At 40.8% G+C, this 15,169-nt stretch overlaps 2 protein-coding genes across 4 annotated transcripts; one reads left to right on the top strand and one right to left on the bottom strand.

The window, feature by feature from the left end:
- Positions 1–7,898: 7,898 nt before the first annotated feature.
- On the bottom strand, positions 7,899–11,004 carry LOC100329149 (aliphatic nitrilase). 3 transcript variants are annotated; one of them, XM_062674552.1, is made up of 2 exons: positions 10,778–11,004; positions 7,899–9,508 (listed from the first exon to the last, which is right to left on the bottom strand). In XM_062674552.1, the coding sequence occupies exon 2, from the start codon at positions 9,162–9,164 to the stop codon at positions 7,989–7,991; it is 1,176 nt and encodes a 391-aa protein (XP_062530536.1). In that variant the 5' UTR covers positions 9,165–9,508; positions 10,778–11,004; the 3' UTR covers positions 7,899–7,988.
- Positions 11,005–11,974: 970 nt separating this feature from the next.
- LOC732999 (proteasome beta 3 subunit) lies at positions 11,975–13,993 on the top strand. The gene is given in 5 exon segments (NM_001046995.3): positions 11,975–12,060; positions 12,309–12,514; positions 12,731–12,899; positions 13,289–13,417; positions 13,822–13,993. Coding segments are annotated over 5 exon segments (618 nt in total). The 5' UTR covers positions 11,975–12,057; the 3' UTR covers positions 13,933–13,993.
- The last annotated feature ends 1,176 nt before the right edge of the window (positions 13,994–15,169 follow it).

Raw genomic sequence — 15,169 nt, 5'->3', positions numbered from 1 at the left:
AGTACACTTTCCGTCAATTGGAATTCTGGCAGTCAGTAACCATCTATATAATAATATAATATGATATGGAATATATTAAATAATGGTTGAACAATAAAGACTTAATTGCGTTTTCTGTACAATATTAACAAAACAAAATTTAAAGCCTTTATTTTCGACAAATTATTATTTTACACAGTATTATTGAATTAAGTAAAACTGAACTCAACTTTTTTTCTCAATGACATAGAGTTCAGTCAATCTATATAATACTAGTGGTCGGCCGGTAGTCGAAATTCGACTATAATTAATTGAAATTATAAGTGTGTAGACTATTATGATTCTATTTTCAAAGACTATTATATGTACTTCTTTTATATAATCACAAATTTCGCCAAGACTACATACACAAGAAAAATATTAATAAAGACAAACATTATTATAATTAACTTATTCTTAATTTGACAAAAGACGTCAAGAACAAAACTTTGACAATAAATAAATAGTATGCATGCGTGTGTGCGTCAAATACATGGTAGTGTGTGTAATGTTTTCTTTTATTAATTTAATGTATCTTTTATGCCAGTGATTCTCAACCACTGTGCCGCGGCACTTTTGTGTGCCGCCAAATTTCAAAAGCGTGCCGCCAAATTTTGCAAATATATAATAATGTTAATATTATTAAATTATATCATTTAAAAAGAAAAATATTTTTAACATGAATATATATTTAAATCCACAAAAAAATTAATTATTTTATTATTTGCTTTGCAACGCGTTTTTTCTTAGTGCCAAATTATGATGAAGCGGCGTGCATAGCAATAGGAATATGTCTCAAGTGTTGTTTTAGTGATAGTTGGGATTCACAAGGTGTTGCATAGCAGTTACTGCACCTTTTCTTTCGTTAAAATTGGCAAATGTATGTGATTCGGTTTAATATTAATTTATTTGCATGTAGTGTCAATTTATAACTAGCAGCAGCAACTAGCACCAGCAACTAGCACCAGCCGCTAGCACTAGCCGCTCGCACCAGCCGCTAGCACCAGCCGCTAGCACCAGCCGCTAGCACCAGCCGCTAGCACCAGCCGCTAGCACCAGCCGCTAGCACCAGCCGCTAGCACCAGCCGCTAGCACCAGCCGCTAGCACCAGCCGCTAGCACCAGCCGCTAGCACCAGCCGCTAGCACCAGCCGCTAGCACCAGCCGCTAGCACCAGCCGCTAGCACCAGCCGCTAGCACCAGCAACTAGCACCAGCCGCTCGTACCAGCCGCTAGCACCAGCTGCTAGCACCAGCCGCTAGCACCAGCCGCTAGCACCAGCCGCTCGTAGCAGCCGCTAGCACCAGCCGCTCGTACCAGCCGCTCGTACCAGCCGCTCGCACCAGAAACTAGCACCAGCAACTAGCACCAGAAACTAGCTCCAGCCGCTTGCACCAGCCGCTAGCACCAGCCGCTAGCACCAGCCGCTAGCACCAGCCGCTAGCACCAGCCGCTCGCACCAGCCGCTAGCACCAGCCGCTAGCACCAGCCGCTAGCACCAGCCGCTCGTACCAGCCGCTAGCACCAGCCGCTAGCACCAGCCGCTAGCACCAGAAACTAGCACCAGCAACTAGCACCAGAAACTAGCTCCAGCCGCTTGCACCAGCCCCTTGCACCAGCTGCTAGCACCAGCAACTAGCACCAGCAACTAGCACCAGCAACTAGCACCAGCCGCTAACACTAGCCGCTCGTACCAGCAACTAGCACCAGCCACTCGCACCAGAAACTAGCTCCAGCCGCTTGCACCAGCCGCTAGCACCAGCCGCTAGCACCAGCCACTCGCACCAGCCGCTAGCACCAGCCGCTAGCACCAGCCGCTAGCACCAGCCGCTCGTACCAGCCGCTAGCACCAGCCGCTAGCACCAGCAACTAGCACCAGCCGCTAGCACTAGCCGCTCGTACCAGCCGCTAGTACCAGCCGCTAGCACCAGCCACTCGCACCAGCCGCTAGCACCAGCCGCTAGCACCAGCCGCTCGTACCAGCCGCTAGCACCAGCCGCTAGCACCAGCCGCTCGTACCAGCCGCTAGCACCAGCCGCTAGCACCAGCCGCTCGTACCAGCCGCTAGCACCAGCCGCTAGCACCAGCCGCTAGCACTAGCCGCTAGCACCAGCCGCTAGCACTAGCCGCTAGCACCAGCCGCTAGCACCAGCCGCTAGCACCAGCCGCTAGCACTAGCCGCTAGCACCAGCCGCTAGCACCAGCTGCTAGCACCAGCCACTAGCACTAGCCGCTCGTACCAGCCGCTAGTACCAGCTGCTAGCAGCAGCCGCTAGCACCAGCCGCAAGCACCAGCCGCTCGTACCAGCCACTCGTACCAGCCGCTCGTACCAGCCGCTCGTACCAGCCGCTCGTACCAGCCGCTCGTACCAGCCGCTCGCACCAGAAACTAGCACCAGCCGGTAGCACCAGCAACTAGCACCAGAAACTAGCTCCAGCCGCTTGCACCAACCCCTTGCACCAGCCCCTTGCACCAGCTGCTAGCACCAGCAACTAGCACCAGCAACTAGCACCAGCAACTAGCACCAGCAACTAGCACCAGCAACTAGCACCAGCAACTAGCACCAGCAACTAGCACCAGCCGCTAACACTAGCCGCTCGTACCAGCAACTAGCACCAGCCACTCGCACCAGAAACTAGCTCCAGCCGCTTGCACCAGCTCCTTGCACCAGCCGCTAGCACCAGCTGCTAGCACCAGCCGCTAGCACCAGCCGCTCGTACCAGCCGCTCGCACCAGCCGATAGCACCAGCAACCAGCACTAGCCGCTAGCACCAGCACTAGCCGCTAGCTCCAGCCGCTAGTACCAACCGCTAGTACCAACCGCAGCTACAATCGGAACAAAAGCCGTCGACTGCTGCCTACCTTGCCTACCTAGGCCTTGCCTACCTAGTCGACGGCTTTATTATTGTTCTAACCTTGCCCTAAGGCAATAATAAAGCCGTCGACTTTACTAGGTAGCGTAAATGTTCTTATATGAGCTACACCGCCTCACCGAATAGTATTCGGGAAGCGATGCGGCCGACACCGAAATATAAGCTTTGTATGAAGTCAGCATGGATGTGTTTGTGTGTGTAATGGAATCTCCTACTTATAACTGTTTTATATATTATCTTCATAAAAATTGGTAATTTTGATACATCTGGCATCGTGGAGTTATTAGTAAACTAAAGTTTAAGCACACGTACGAGAACGTTTTAGACTCGCATATGTCGAGAACATTCTCGGGGTCAATAGAAATACAATACAACTGGAACATTTGAGAGACGTTTCAAGTTGTTTCGATATCCGTTCTTGCTCTTGAACGACAGATGGCGTTACCAGTACTAGCATAAGAATATTATTATATAGACCATTATTTTCCCATAAAAGTTGAAGATGTTGTTTTTTAAGACGGACAGGAAACTGCTTCCTCGATATCGTTATCAGGAGCCACCAGGGAAGTTAACTAGTTGAGTTCGTTGTGGCCTAAAGGATAAGACGTCCGATGCATTCGTATCGAGCGATGCACCGGTGTTCGAATCCCGCTGGCGGGTACCAATTTTTCTAATGAAATACGTACTCAACAAATGTTCACGATTGACTTCCACGATAACATCGTGTAATAAAAGACAAACCCGCAAAATTATAATTTGCGTAATTACTGGTGGTAGGACCTCTTGCGAGTCCGCACGGGTAGGTACCACCGCCCCGCCTATTTCTGCCGTGAAGCAGTAATGCGTTTCGGTTTGAAGGGTGGGGCAGCCGTTGTGACTATACTGAGACCTTAGAACTATATCTCAAGGTGTGTGGCGCATTTACGTTGTAGATGTCTATGGGCTCCAGTAACCACTTAACACCAGGTGGGCTGTGAGCTCGTCCACACATCTAAGCAATAAAAAATTTAAAAAAACTTTGCAGTACACCTATCCCCCGATTTACACGGTACTTGTTTTACACGTTTTTGCTTTTACACGGTTTTCCAAATAAGTTTTTTTTTGTTTTTATCGCACTCTATTAAATGCTACTGTGATTGAACACGTGCGCTGTGTACACATCTCACGGGGAATCCCGAGCTTATGTGCTGACTTGCTGCACACGCACACTGTGTCTGTATTTCTTAGCATAAAATTTAAGTTTTATCTACGGAAAATTGTATTTGAGTGAAAGTTTCACAATTTCAGAAAGGTTTCATTTTCCATATTCATAAATTACAAGTGAGTGCATAATTTAGATTATTATAAATTCAAAGGTAATATTTGAACCATTTTTTTTAAATGTTTCGACAATATTATTTTTATTTTATCAGATCCTTCTGAAAATGGACAAATGGTTAAAAAGAAGAAAGTTTAATGATGATAATAGTGATAATGATAACGTTAGGATGATAGGATAGGATAGGAATGATAGCCAAAAAAGCTTTAAACATACATTACAATTTTCCACATCTTATTTGTGTGAATTCGGATTTTCAGAATTAACCAACATTAAAACTAAAAAAAGATCAAGATTGTTAAATGTAGAAGACGATATGAGAGTAGCATTGTCATTTTTACGACCAAATATAAATTAAATTATCAAAAAACATCAAGCTCAAACTTCTCATTAAAAATATTTTTATTATTAGCTTGTAATTAATCCCTTAATAAACGTTTAGTTATTATTGTAGTATATATTAGTTTATTTCGTATATTATTTTTTTTTGTCATAAACTATTTATGCAGTGTGTTGTAAGTAAATAATTTTTATCTTTTTCTTTGTGTGCCGCCAAATTTTGAAATCGTTAAATATGTGCCGCAACAAAAGGTCGAGAATCACTGTTTTATGCATTATCTTAAAAAAATATTAGCATTGTGCACTTCTTCTCTATATTCTCTATAAGTGCGGAAAATTTCATACTTCTCCGCGCAATTTTCGTAAAAAGGGATACAAAGTTTTTGCTTCACGTATTAATATATAGATAATTTTTTTAAAGAAACGGTTTCGAAGGTTTTACATAAAAAAAGGTTTTTATTTACACATATCATATTCAAATGCAGTCCTATTACTTCTTCGAACCCTTCGAACCGGAAAGTGTTATAAATTTCTTGGCGGCACAAATAAACAAGATGAAATCGTCGGAAGCCACGTATAAGACGCCAGATTTATCAGGTGTAAGGAATTTGTCTATTGATATCCCGTAAGCAAATACAAATTGTTCTAAGGAGATCTTGTCCACGAACGTTTTCCACGATGAAGGAACAAAATCGTGGAGTAAGTATCGAACCAGCAAAATGTGTTTAGTGTACACATACATTTAAACTGTATTATAAAAACATGCTATATATTAATAGACTAAAACTAACTAAAAATATTTTTATATTCTGTTTATCCCTCGCAAAAAATTTGGCAAAGTCATAAAAGGATTATTTTGAGGTCCTAGTGGCAAAATTTCCAAGTTAATAGATCATCTTGAAGTGGTAAAAATTTTTATATTTCAATTTTATTGAACTAAATGTCTAGACTAATAAGTAAAGGTCAAACTAATAACCAAAAACATATTTTTCTAAAACAATCACTTATGTCGTCTCAATCACTACAGATAATTACTTGTTTATCTGTAAAGTAAACAGCATTTAACAATTTTCCGTCCAAGTTTAGATTAAATTAATTCGCCTCCACGGGTAATTAACATTATTTAGATTTGTTCTCGATCTGTCTCTCGATGAATGTCAACAACTGTGGGTGGCATATTTTGGTTTATCAATAAAATTTTATTACATTTGATTTCATTACTTATACTATTATTGTTGTACCAGTTGATGTTTCATAAGACTTCATAAGAGGGACCTTGGCTAATGGTAGGGTGAAATGTGAGCTCACACGGGTAGGTATCACTATCGTTTTTTTTTTTAACGCTGGTGAATCCGTTTACTTATACGCGGTCGAGGGGGGTAACGGACTGGGTTATGTCGGACTCCGGCGCCTCCTGAGAGGAAGAAGCTGAGAAGAGAAGGGCCGAAGTCCTTCACCTCCCCCAATTTCTCACAGGAGACTACGCCTTGAAAAAGGCGCGCGAGGCACTGCGCGGCGTCAGCCACGCAAGAGCTACCCCGCAAAACCGACTACCGCTAAACCCCATCAAGCCCCACCACTCCGACTCCACGAAACCCACGGTACCGCACAATGCGCGCCCGAAGGACGTCATCTCGGGAGACACACCGTGAGCGGCGCACAGGAGCCACCTTGTACCGCTTCAACATCGGACCAACAGTCGAGTGCCGGGCGGCTCCGCACCTGGCACTCGATAGTCCCTTCGAGGGCTGAGCGGCGGCCTCTCGCACACGCTGTCTACCCCGCCTTCTGCGCTGAGGAGCCGAAAAGAGATTCCATTCCCTTTCGCGCTCCTCAGCCTCATGAAGCGCCATGACCAAGTCGCAGAACCCGGCCATGGCCTCCCACGAACTCCGGTTCTTTACCATACGGGCGACGACAGCCCGCAAAAAGAGGTCCTGTCCCAGCACCGCGACGAGGTTTCGCCGCGGGTGCTCCCACCGAGGTATCACTATCCTGCCTACTTCTGCTGCGAACCAGTCGGGCCGTTTCTTAGTTTGAACAGCCGTTAAGATTTCAATCACATATTTCAAGTCTGATTCAAACATAAAGAAATTGTGTTGAAAATTATTGAATTTCTTTTAGTAAGTATCGGCGTTTGTAATGTAGCTTAGTGTAGAATTCGTCATGGCATAAAGAATAGGACGCCCGGTGCGTTCGTATCTAGCGATGCCGATGTACCTACGTATTTCTCTGATGAAATACGTACTTAGTACTTAGGACGTCGTGGTCTAAAGGATGAGACGTCCAGTGCATTCGTATCTTGCGATGCACTAGTGTTCGAATCCCATAGGCGAGTACCTGTCTTTCTAATGAAATATTTACGTACTTAACAAATGTTCACGATTGATTTATATAATTGTAATTTGCGTAATTATTGGTGGTAAGACCTCTTGTGAGTCCGCACAGATAGGTACCACTACCCTGCCTATTTCTGCCGTGAAGCAGTAATGCGTTTCGGTTTGAAGGGTGGGGCAGCCGTTGTAACTATACTTGAGACCTTAGAACTTATATCGCAAGGTGGGTGGCGCATTTACGTTGTAGATGTCTTTGGGCTCTAGTGACCACTTAAGATCAGGAGGGCTGTGAGCGGTGGACTGTGAGCTCGTCCACGCATCTAAGCAATAAAAATAAAATAAAATAAAATGTAAATATTTGTTCGTTATCTACTCTTCAACATCCTATTAAGTACAGTTATTTTTGTCAGTTCGGGAACGATTTTCAGAATTCCATGAGCATATTATGATACGTGACGATCGAGTAGCTTAATATTTCTTTGTCATGATAATCGCCTTATCGTTGCCACCGCTAACTACTCCCCGACTCCTGATCATGCAAGAGCCAGTCACCGTCGACACGTCCTTAGGAATCCATCCGATCCAATAAACTTTGCAGTAGAACTCTTCAGCTCTAACACTAGAAGCAGGCTTAGGGACCCCGATAACCGTACTCGTCGAACTCGACAAAGAGGTCGACGTGCAACCTAACCCATGCATTAGCCTGCTGAGTTTCCTGCCGGATCTTCTCAGCAGGTTGCGATTCCGATCCGGTAGTAGATTCATTCGCGAAGCAGTTGCTCTTGAGGTGTTAGGTCTCCTTCAGAGGCGCTCAGACAGCTGTTAGCAAATCCCACCCCTCCTGGCTGAGCCTTTGCTCGCCCACCTCCTGGTGAAACTGGATAGGTCTCCGAACCACCAGTAATCTTTCAAACATAAAAAAAAATGTTTTTGCATGTCTTTAATTTAACGATAGTCATAGCGAGACATGGCCTACATCTGTGTACTATAAGATACATAGGAAAATTAACAGAATAAAAAGCAGAAAGGCAGTTTATTTAAGAATACATAGAGATTCGTCGCAAAATACATAGATTTCGGTGGTCAATGTTGGAACGGGATCGCTTAAAATTGCTTTTCATTTTCGTGTACGACCTGCGGCTTGTAATCCAGCTCGAGTACTTTGCTGAGACTGTTCACGTACATGTCCAGGCGTTGGGTCATGTAATAACAGCGTCTGTCTTTGATCTGTCTGTTCAGGTTCAAGTCTACGGCCGCGATCAACAAGCCGTCTCTGGTGCGGGACAGACCGGGGCACCTAACGCCGTCAGGGCCGCAGAAGTAGCTCGATCCGTAGAACAGGCCCAAGTCTTTGTGTGCCGGTTTCCCGTCAGCCGAAGTGAACTCGTTCGGGAACTCCTCGTAGCCGACTCGGTTGATGGCCGCTGTGAAGTAGCAGTTCGTGATAGCTGCGTTCCTAGCTTCAACGTTCCACATGTACTCGCTGCCGCCTTCTCCGGCGATCGTCGCTGACGGATTGAAGACGATCTCCGCTCCGTTCTGTCCGAACATCATCCAGTTCAAGACGTGGTGCCGTCCGAAGCAGATGTTCACCGCGATCTTGCCGTATCTGGTCGCAAATACAGGATGGCCGGTGTTACCTTCCATGTAGTAGTTGGATTCGTTAAAATCGCCGACTCTCGGAATGTGGTTCTTGCGATGTTTCCCGATCACGTTTCCGGTGTCACTAATTACAACCGCAGTGTTCCAAAGTATGTCCGAATGCTTCTCGTCCCTTTCTAATATCGAGGACACGATCACCATTGCGTACTTGATGGCGAGTTCCCGAAGGAAGGTCGTGGTCGGCCCGTCTTCAGCTGATTCGGCAAACTCGCACCACGGCTGCTTCTCCCTTGTGCAGAACGCGAAGGGCATGTTCCACAACTCTTGGAAACAGATGATGTTAACACCCTCTTGGCCGGCAACATCGATGATTTTCTTGACTTTATTGAAAATTGCTTTCTTTTGCTCGTTGACTGGACGATCGGTGGGCACCGCGATGGAATGCTGAACTATTCCTACCTTCACAATTCTCGGGGGTCGGGTCTGCTCGTCCTTGGCCGGGAAAGCGTATGCGGCGACGTCGAAGTCAGCCTCCTTAGCTGCAGCGATCGAGGATTCTTTCAGTTTGATTTCAAGGTTATTCCGCCGCCCAAAATGAATTCTGTTGAACTCTTCCAAGTCGCGCCCGGTCAAGTTGTTGTTTATTATAGATTCAAGGCTGTGAGTTTCATTCTCCATGACTGCGAGTGATGCCTAACGTTGTTTGCGTAAACTCAACTGCCGACTGAGAGCTATTGAGATCGCCAGCGCTTAAATAGCCTCGTTCAGTATTGTCGATGCATTGAATAGTATTTATCTGTGTGTTCCAAGTTATGGCCTTCGACCTAACGTGTTATCACATTTAGAGGCATAATGAGACAACAATATGATGGATGTTATCGTAAACTTGCGTACGTGACTGGGGTTGTTGTGAAGCTGTGTTTGGTTTGCTTTTGAGATAGCAGCATCCGAATGACCAACCGAAATGTACACAAACAACAAAACTTCGATTGTATTCGTGACCTTTCTATTATTATTTATTTCTGAAAATACAATTTAATCAATAAACAGTGCAATAAAATACAGACGGAGAGAACCGAAACAATTTTGCCAATTACAATAATAAAAAACACTAAGATTACTTACTACGAACAAAAATATACTTCACAATTTTTTGTTTTTGTTTTCTTTGTCTTAATTTAATATTAGTTAACGATATTTTTATCTTAAGCACAAACGCTCTTAAGCAAGATGTGTTCACACCCAAAAGGGTGAATTCTATAATGTATTATTTTATGTAAATAAGTTCAATGTTTATGTGTGCAGATTTAATCCAGTTGTGTGAACCTAATAAAAAAAAATTAAAAAAAATTAAAAAAATCCTTATCTTGGAAATCGCTTAAGAAATACAACACTAATTGTTGCTATTAGACTTTAGTTCACGCATATAAACTTCCTTACCGAGAATTAGCCTAGTCAAAACACAGTGAAATGTATGGTTTCCATAATCCAAATTATTCCAAATATGTATTCAGAAAATATAAGTTCAGAAACAATAAATTCAAAAAACCATTTCGATTCAAAATTAAAATAGAATTACCTACACCGCGGCTTCGTTCAATGAATAATTCAAAAAGAACCGCCAGCTTTGGTGGATTTAGGCTAGATATTTAGGCTAGATAGTTGGCAGAAAATAACTAAACATTATTCAACGTTTCGGAGAGTGACTATATTAGAGAGTGTAACCACACTGCTTAGCTGCCCACTGAGATTCTCGCCGGATCTTCTCAGTGGGTCGCGTTTCCGATCCGGTGGTAGATTCTGCGAAGCACGACTCTTGCTAGGGTTCGTGTTAGCAACGTCATCAGGTTTGAGCCCCGTGAGCTCACCTACTAGTTAAGGTTACGCTGATATAGCCTCTCAAGGCTCTCAGCTTAGGTAGGCAAAAAAAAAGCTGCTTAGCTGTTTTTAGACAAACTGAAAATGAAATCAACCAATGTATTCAAGCATTTCCTTTTTTTTCCACTTCTTCAACTATATGCTTTTGTATTTGTAGCGAAATTGTACCGATAATTTATTTAAATTTAATTACAGAACACATTGATATTCGAACTTTTTTAATTTTTATCACAACCAAGATAATTGCGTGTAGCGCGTTGTGTTTATCAAAACTTTAGGTTAGGAATGTAGTTAAATAAACTACATAGATGTTTCTCGGTAATTACAAAGAAACACAAAGAAGTCATACGCTATGAATAAGAATTTAACTTAAGCCTTATCTACATAAATTATTATTTAAATGTATCACTTACTCAATCAACACACGTTAGAGATACATCTTATTAATTCGTTCTTACTGTACATACGTTGATAATTATAATATTGTTGTATTATTTTCCGATTCCAATTTCCATTAATGAGTTTGCGTACTTTGAGTGCATAATAATATGCGCTATTATTAAATCTCCCTCCCTCAAACCCATTTAACAGATTTGTAAAAATAAAGACATCGATAATTGTATAGCTACTTATTGCTGATCGAAGACATAATTTAAAACTAATTGTTGTAGGATTACATAGTTACAAAAAAAACAAAGATAATGTGGTGTTCACAGGCGGTCACCCATCGAAGTACTAGCCACGCTCGATATAACTTGACTTCAGTGTGCTTAGTGCGAGTTTTTTAACGTTCTCGATAGCGTAAAAGTTAGCTCATATTTGTACGGAATGGGATCGTTTGCCTACGTTTGCCGCTAGGGGAGCTGTTCCAACTACATACAAAATTGGGCTAGCTTTTACGCTATCGAGAACTTTTAAAAACTCGCACTAAGCACACAGATAAGAGCGCGGATTCTTCACCGTTGTATGGACGTTGTTTTTTTCTAGAGCAGTGGCTCTCAACCACTATGCCGTAGTATTTTTGTGTGCTTCCAAATTCCTAGTAGGTATGCCGCCAAATTTTACATCCAAATCTATTACGCAATGTATTAAAGATAAGTTAACACCTATTCAACTTAACTTTTTCTTTGTGTACCGTAAAATTTTGAAATCGTTAAAATTATTCCGCGTAATAACAGGTTGAGAATCAATAACCTAGACTCTAGGCAGCTAACAGCGTCTAGACCCATTAGCCCTAGACGGATTTTATTAAAGGTTTTATTACTATAAGAATTTAATTTAATGCAAAAATCTAATTATCTTAAGAAATTGAAAAATTGGTCCCTGCCTGCGGAATTCGAACACCGGCACAGTCGCATCGCTAGTTATTGTTTAAGCAACGAGGACTTCAAAAAACTTCACTAAAGTCTTAAAATTGGCAGTGATCCTTTGTTCTTTTATTTTAGTTATCACCTAAAAGTCATGACTTTGGCTATAAAATACGTGTAATGGCATTAGGCACAAAGTTCCTTTTGCGTTTTGAATTGACAACACAATTTTCTACATCTGCCAAACTCGTGTCAAATCGAATGAATTGACATTTCTTGGTTTCTGTAACCTCTGTGTATGATGTTAAAGGGCCATTCAATATTTTGAGTTAATCACTTTACAGTAATTCCAAGTCAAAAAGTGCTTAAGTTTCTATATCACTAATATGGTAAATACTTTGTATTAGTTTATAATTTTTTCCTTTATTTCTATTCGAGCTACGATCACGTCATGAACATTACAAGCAAAATTTGCATTCGTTTGTTACAAGCAAATGCGGCATCTAAATTGTTTGTTATATGAAACAATACTTCTTTGAAACTATCAAATAGCAATCAGACAGATTTATGAAACCGATTTATTTTTTCCTAAACCTCAGTTTTTTTGTATGTTCACATTTATGTACTTATTTCACAGTCGATACTAGCGTATAACGGGGGTGCGGTAGTCGCCATGAAGGGCCAAGACTGTGTGGCCATCGCTACGGACAAGCGGTTTGGTATACAAGCTCAAACAGTATCAACCAACTTCCCAAAAGTATTCCAAATGGGACCCACATTGTATGTAGGCCTTCCCGGTCTCGCGACTGACACCCAAACTGTATTTCAGAGACTGAAATTTAGGTAAGTAGTTACAGTTCTTAAACTGATAATATGCATCTATAACCTAAATAAAATATTTTAAACTATTATTGTTATATTATATACTAAATCCTGTTTTTGTGTCTTTGAACAGGATAAAATTTAAAAAGAACAAAAACTGACAAGCCATCTCATACCTATTTTATGTAATCTTATTGTTGCATTTATAAACATATTTGAATCAATTAATTTTTTCAGAATGAACTTGTATGAATTAAAAGAAAACAGAATGATGCGGCCTAAAACATTCTCAGCGATGTTGTCAAACTTATTGTATGAACGACGTTTCGGCCCTTACTTTATTGAACCTGTCATAGCTGGTCTAGATCCCTATGATAACCAACCTTATGTCTGTAACATGGACTTGGTAAGATTCATAAGTAGTTTTTTTTTAAAATGAAACTTTAATATGTCGAAGTATTGATCTCCACTGTTCTGGATTGATTAATTTTCTCTATGAAATTGTGTATCACAGTTGTATTTTTAGTGATCATAAGTTAAATACTACTTTTATTCAATACGTGTTTACTCCAATGGGTATAAAAATATTATAGAAAATATTTAAAATTCTATCACTTTGCAAGCTTACAATCCCCTCCAGCATACCAAAGATTTTATTAAAGAAATTAATAATAATTATAAACAAAAGCAATATAGAAAACCAAAAGGCTCTTAAACAAAGATTTTTAAAATTAACTTTTCAATTGTATTATTTACCCAAAACATTTAATTATAAACAAAACATGCCTTTAACAGATTGGTTGCCCAAATGAACCTGAAGATTTTGTGGTATCGGGCACCTGTTCTGAACAGCTGTATGGTATGTGTGAAGCTCTCTGGGAGCCCAACTTGAAGCCAGATGAACTCTTTGAGACAATCTCACAGGTATGATCCACTTTTTTTGTTGCACAAATGGTGATTGAGCACATGGCTCACCTGGTGATGTAATTAAAGGAGCCCACAGATATCAGTGTAAATAACTCTGTCTACCTTGCAACATGAGTAATCTGTACAGTACAGTCATATTTATTTAGGTTTAAAGGTAATTACTTTGACATTTCCACCTTTTAATTAAGTTTTCTTTCAAGACCCTTAACTTTAAGCAAGTTCTTGACTATGCCCATTCAAGTCTGCTGTTTGCAATTAAAATTCAAAGCTCCTCAAGAATAAATGCTACAAAAAGATATCTATCTATACAACCATTGTCATGGCAGTGTAGCTAAATATAATAACTTAAAACTTGTGTATTATTGTACTCAGAATTTTTATTTGTAATTTCAATTCCAAAGGCTCTGGTGAATGCGGCAGATCGTGACGCCATCTCCGGTTGGGGTGCCGTTGTTTACATCATTGAAAAAGACAAGATCACTGAGAAACACGTCAAGACTAGGATGGATTAATTTATTTTAAGATTTATGTGGTATTTTGTCCAGGTTTACTAATAAAATTATTTGAAATTCATTTTGTGTTCATCTATGGCTTCGGTACTATCAGCTGTTTACTCAATTCTCTCAAAAATATTTTTTTTTTTATTGCATAGACGTGTGGACTAGCTAGCAGCAGCCCACCTGGTGATAAGTAGTTACGGGAGCCCATAGACATCTACGACGTAAATGCCGCCACCCACCTTGAGATAAGAGTTCTAAAGTCTCAGTATAGTTACAACCCTTCAAACCAAAACGCATTACTGCTTCACGGCAGAAATAGGCATAGCGGTGGTACCTATCCGTGCGGACTCATAAGAGGTCCTACCACCAGTAAAATATGATCGACTGGTTGATATCTAAAGTTCAGGAGTATGCGTATTGCTTAAGCTAAATTAATAAATGTAAAATTACTTAAAATTGACTTTACTTTGATTCACTAAATGTTAAATTGTCACTTTAGATCATAGACCTATATAGTAGGGACACGACATATTGTTCTATACGTACAATTGCTTATATAAATAGCACCCATTTTGAAGGCACACACATAAACATATATCTATCTCGTTCTTACTCAGCACTTTAACTCGCAGGAAAACAATATAACAGTATTTCAGTGCGTACATAAAATGAAATATGAATATACGTAAATGTCTCCGTCTCCGTCTAATGAGGCCGAAAATCCGCCATGTTTAGCGCGCCAAATGTCATTGTCACGTCAGTTCGGCCGTCTGTTTTGGGTTGTACATTATTTATTGACTTTGATATCGATTTAATATGATTGCATAAATAAAATTTCTAATTTTATCATGCTTAAAACATACAAAAATAATAATTAAAACATATTTTATAGGATCTCAAGAAGGTCGATGCCCCAAAACTATTATCTATATATATTTAAATTCATTATGGAGCCCTCATCCGAAACATAGATTATACACTTAATAATATATTTGAATCCGAAATATCGGACACCATTTTTCGGTCGGAATCTATTCATCATGACACTAATCATAAATACCTCTTTAAAATATGTCATCAAAACATATTTAGACATTCTGTTTAGATATTTCGGGAAAAAGGCTACCAACAAAATCTCTTCGGAACTATTTAAATAAAATAGTTTTATTCCGCAGTGAGTAAAACACTATTGTAAATTCGTTAAATATTTATTAATTATGTGATTTTAGAGAGGAAGTCACAAGGAATG

The sequence above is a fragment of the Bombyx mori genome, chromosome 21, assembly GCF_030269925.1.
Source record: "Bombyx mori chromosome 21, ASM3026992v2".
Lineage (NCBI taxonomy): Eukaryota > Metazoa > Arthropoda > Insecta > Lepidoptera > Bombycidae > Bombyx > Bombyx mori.
Note: the sequence above shows the minus strand (reverse complement) of the source record. Positions and strands in the feature narration are given on the sequence as shown.